The 4,896-nt window shown below is 35.6% G+C and overlaps 1 protein-coding gene across 1 annotated transcript; it reads left to right on the top strand.

Moving 5' to 3' along the window:
• Nucleotides 1-2,224, top strand: LOC109327843. Its single transcript, XM_019561014.1, has 2 exons — nucleotides 1-951; nucleotides 1,817-2,224. The coding sequence occupies exons 1-2, from the start codon at nucleotides 224-226 to the stop codon at nucleotides 1,884-1,886; spliced, it is 798 nt and encodes a 265-aa protein (XP_019416559.1). The 5' UTR covers nucleotides 1-223; the 3' UTR covers nucleotides 1,887-2,224.

Below are 4,896 nucleotides of genomic sequence, written 5' to 3'. Positions count from 1 at the left end.
ACGTGAAAAATAAGCCAGACCAGTTTCTCTGAAAGAAACTATGAATGTGACAGATGTGGAAAATGAATATTTTGACTAATAACTTTTACTCCCATCCAACACGGCAAGAAATTATGCTTCCGCGAACTCTATCAAGAAACTAACATTGACTTCATTTTCTTATAACAATGAAACCTTCACAATCATCATTTTCTGTCCACTCATCTCACAAAGACTCAAAACCATGTCTAATAATCATAATGAACATCTTGCAAGAAACCTTCATATTTATTCTCCAACATCAACACCACATACTCTTCATGAGAGTGCAGGAGACATGGAATTCAGCTTCTGGGGTTCATCAAATACCACATCATGTAAAAATTATTGTGATATGCTTGGACCCAATGAAGCACTAAGGCTCAATAAAGAAGCAGTTTTTGCAGAAACATATTGTTTCAACTTTTCAGACCCTTCAAGAAATAAAGCTATTGAAGAAGGAAGAAGGGAACTTATGGAGATGGTGCAAAACATGCATGATGAATCTACCTATGAACTCTCTTTTCAAGACATGGTGATAAATGATAAGCATGTGTTGCAGGAATCATATCAAAATGAAACTTCATTTGACAAAGAACACATGCATAGTAGTAGTAATGACAACAACAAAGTTCAATTGAAAAAGCAAAAGAATAAGAGTAGTAATAGGCCAAGTCATATATTGAGGGTTGAAAGCATGGAGAGTGAAAATTTTCTATTGAAGATGTTCTTTCCAACTTCTTTAAAGAAGGTTAAAGTGGAGAAGAGCCATTCCAAGGTTTGTCCAAAACCATCATCATTGCAGGAATCAGTGAAACAAGTAGGTAAAGAATGGAGAATAACAAGATATTTCAAAAAAGGAGACTACAGTGGAGATAATGAAGATGGCATATCTGGTAATAATAGCAGCAGCAACAGCAGTAACAAAAGCAGGTAGTTAAGGGATTTTCCTAATAAACTATGTTTTAGTCTGTGATGACCATTAATCTATTGATAATTATTTGCATAATGCTAGGTACACTTATAAACATCTTATTTCATATCTGCATAGTTTTGTCAATATCTACCTCCCAAATGCTTTAGCCCCCGAAGTGACATGAATAATGTTAGGATTTAAAATGTATATATCTATAGTATAAATATTTTTTACACTGTCAACAAATCATTTATCATTAATTACTTAATCACCATTCACCATAATGTTATGCATCCGTTGGGAAATGGGGAGTCCAAACGAATGATATCTTCATTCTTTGGCTAAAGTATTATGCACAAAATTTAAGTCACTAGATTTATGAGTTTATCATTTATATATTCTTTTAAATTATCTATTTTTACTAGATTTCTTCACTACACTTTGTCAAATTTCTACTACCCAACAATATCTAATAGTTTTTATTAAAAGATTATTGTTAATCTCTACTTGTTTTATAAGAGAAATTATTGGATAATCTAAGAGAAGTGTTCTGGATATATTGATGTAGAACAAGTCACCGAGTATCATATATTCGAACCCAAACTATTTTTACCTAAAGTTTTATAGGTCTCTATATTAATTAAATAAGATTTTGTCTAATAATAAATAACATATATTATTTAATTTTTTATTAATTATCATACTAGCACATTTAGATATTTATTAAAACATGACTCCATTGATACTTAAAAATAGGAAAATTTGACATAAAAGATCTGAATTCTACACATTCCTTGATAAATTGCTTGTGGGTAACGTAGCACTTAGTAATAATTACCAAATGTATATCTCTAATTGATTTTTTGCGTTTTGGTTCACCAGGAATTTTGGTCGCAAGTTCTCATTCTCATCACCTAGTTGCTGGTCATTCCCTCATATTACTGAAAATTAAGCAAAGAAGTTTGCAAGATGAATTACTTAAAATATGAATATTTTTGTTCCTTAAAGGACTTAAGGCGTGAAGAATTGCAAAGGGAGACACTATAATTTATTCTTGAATTCTTCGGCTTTGATTCTAGTAATGGCTTTCATTGGCATACTTGATTATTAATATTTATCTTCCAAAGTTATGGAAGATATTTAGAGTAGTTAAAGCAACAAGAACCTTTGATTCTTTGAGTATATAATAAATATTCGTTAGTTTAAATAACATATCCTCGTTATAATGGGTCAAGGAAGCACATAGATAAGGACTTTTTGCCTTGTCCTCTTTCAATTAGTACATGTTGTTAGCACAAATTTTGTTCTCGGACTAATAATGAGCTCATATATCGAGTCCAACAATACAGTTCGTATTTAATTGTTAAATTAAAATAAGAATTTTCCATTTTAAATTACTATTCTATTTCCATGACATAAAATAGTTTATTGGTATCTTTGACAAGAATGTGTTTATGTATGTCTTCAATTTAGATTCCCTTTGGTATGGGAGGATATACTATTTGATGAAGATAATAACACATCACCTAAAAAATGTCAGCCCTAAATTTAAATTATTTTTTAATTAAATAAATTTACAAATTAACAAAATTCTCTCTTCCATTGTATTTCAGTATTGGAGATGATATATACTTGTATGTATTTCTGTCATAGAATACTTTTTGGTAACAACCTAGTTAGCTAATTAATTGAGCCAGGCACCATAGAAAGGAATTTAAGGCAAAGACAAAAATTGGAAAGAACAACTTAGCCTGAAGAAATATAAAACAGATTCTATAAGTTGGTTCGGTTTCCATTAAAAAGGCTTGACCAAAGAACCGAACCATATATAAATGAATCTGAAATTTAGTTTAACCAACCTACAAGGCCAAATCGACCAATAAATTATGTGTTGGGTTTGTTCGAGTTAAATAGATAGATGGATCTATTAGATTCATGTACATCCCTACTTTTTTATGAAAAAAAATTTGGTGCATTTTTGGTGTCAGGGTTTCTTGTTTAACCAAGAAGAAACCTAACAAAGTAAAAAAATTACATTAATACTCTTACATCTTGTTTATATGCCCATGTCTACACAAGTCCCGACAAACACCGACAGAAAAGGTTCAGATTGTGTAGTTATCAATCATGTTTGGATAGTCGGCCTAAACAATAAAGGACGACATTGTCGGGATAGGACCTCGTCAGCCAGCTGTCATGCTACCTGCACAGCACATAGCTCTGTCACATGGTTGATTACGTCATCTACATCCTACATCATCCCCTACCATCCAGAATATGAATGTGTCAGAGCTACCCGACACAGATAAACCAATCCACACTTGTCTTGGGAAGGTCCAAGAAGTTAAGATATTTGGTCATACCAACCTTATCTATTAGACAATATTTGATGGTCATCTCCTCTATAAATAAAAGATATGTAACGCCCCAAAAAATACTTCTCAGAAACATTGCGGGAAAATGGGTAATTTTTTTTAAAAAACCTTTCCTTTTCCGGGACATCACTTAAGTAACTCGAATGCGGAAAATCAATTCATCGTTATCGAATGATAACTCAACCTGATTCACAATTTCCTGAATAATACGATGTATATAATCGGTTAAGTCATATTCAGTTCATACAGACTAGGTCAGCAAAGGCAGAAACTACATCGCCACTAACATATACAAAATCAAAAGAAACACAGCCCCCACCAAAAACAAAAGGGGACATCAACTGGTCCACAAGCTGACTCAAAAGATTCCAGGAATGTTGGACCCCTCACTCGTGTCCTCCTCCTCTTCCGAGTCTGACACTAGGTCGATCACCTCCACCGAGCTCTCTACATTGACGAGCTCAATGACCTCGTCCTCCTCTTCCTCTTCCTCCACTTCATTATGCCATAACCCAGCGGCATAATTCGGAGGGGATGACATTCTCAACACCGGAGCCTTCCTGCGGGAACCTCCTCCAAGACCACTGCTCCTCTTGGCTCTACTGGATGACGAAGCACCCAAACAATCTGACCACACCCTATAACTGTGGGAGGGAACATCGCCATCACTCCTGACTGGCGGGTATCGAATTCCAACCTCTGGAGACATCGGCCTCTTTGGCGGCAAGGTGAAGGAAGTGTCAATGTAGGTGTCGGGTTGAGGGATCATCATCGATGACTCGTTGCACACCATGTGCAACGACAGACCGTAGGGGCCTGTGTATGTATATATGTGCCCGTCACTAGTCCATTGTCCCATCCGAGACATCGTGAAGTGATAACCTCGAATGTGAGTGTTGTTGTTGGCCATCTGCATAGCAAATATATACAAAACGAGAAAAATACAGCAGAGAGAGTAAGACATCTAATGAACATAAATTCATTGACGGCGTGGACTTACTCAGAATATCACACTCAGACATAAAATATATTTTAACATATAGTTCATCATTTATCATTGACATCATGAAGAAATACATAACTTACCATTTATTCCAACATTACCAATATATCAAGTAATATAGTCAACATTCTACTCATAATCATATCGCATGCAGAAACGTAGAAATACACAAGGCTTGTAACTCATAGGTGAGAATTCACTTCCACAATGATAATGTATGCATGATATGTCATGATTATCCACCGTACACCAATATCCATCCAACATCCTAATCGGAAATAATCGAGAGTACAGGTCCCATACCAAGCCTCTTTGTACGCACCCGAAATGACATATCCTCGCAAGGAATTAAAAATAGATCGATCGGTTCCCTCAGGAACAGTCCTACCCGGACCTAGGTCGTACAAACGCTTTCTGGGCATCCCTCTCATCGATCTCGAATGCAATCCAGGGGTTGTCAGAGATTGCCTAGTTTGGCCTGTGAGAACTGTCCGATCCAACAGGGTACCTCCCCAGGAATACAAGGGACTCGTCTCACCCAGACTCTCCCTCAAGACATTGTTGGCGAATCACCATCCAATCAG

Source organism: Lupinus angustifolius, chromosome LG15 (genome assembly GCF_001865875.1).
Source record: "Lupinus angustifolius cultivar Tanjil chromosome LG15, LupAngTanjil_v1.0, whole genome shotgun sequence".
In the NCBI taxonomy this organism is placed as follows: domain Eukaryota; kingdom Viridiplantae; phylum Streptophyta; class Magnoliopsida; order Fabales; family Fabaceae; genus Lupinus; species Lupinus angustifolius.
This window is presented reverse-complemented; position numbering and strand designations above follow the sequence as displayed.

What these genes read in the sequence shown, in the direction of transcription:
- LOC109327843 (XM_019561014.1), top strand. Translation starts at nt 224, where the DNA reads ATGTCTAATAATCATAATGAACATCTTGCAAGAAACCTTCATATTTAT. An exon ending in AACAGCAGTAACAAAAGCAG is followed by an intron (nt 952 to 1,816) that starts GTAGTTAAGGGA and finishes TTGGTTCACCAG; the next exon opens with GAATTTTGGTCGCAAGTTCT.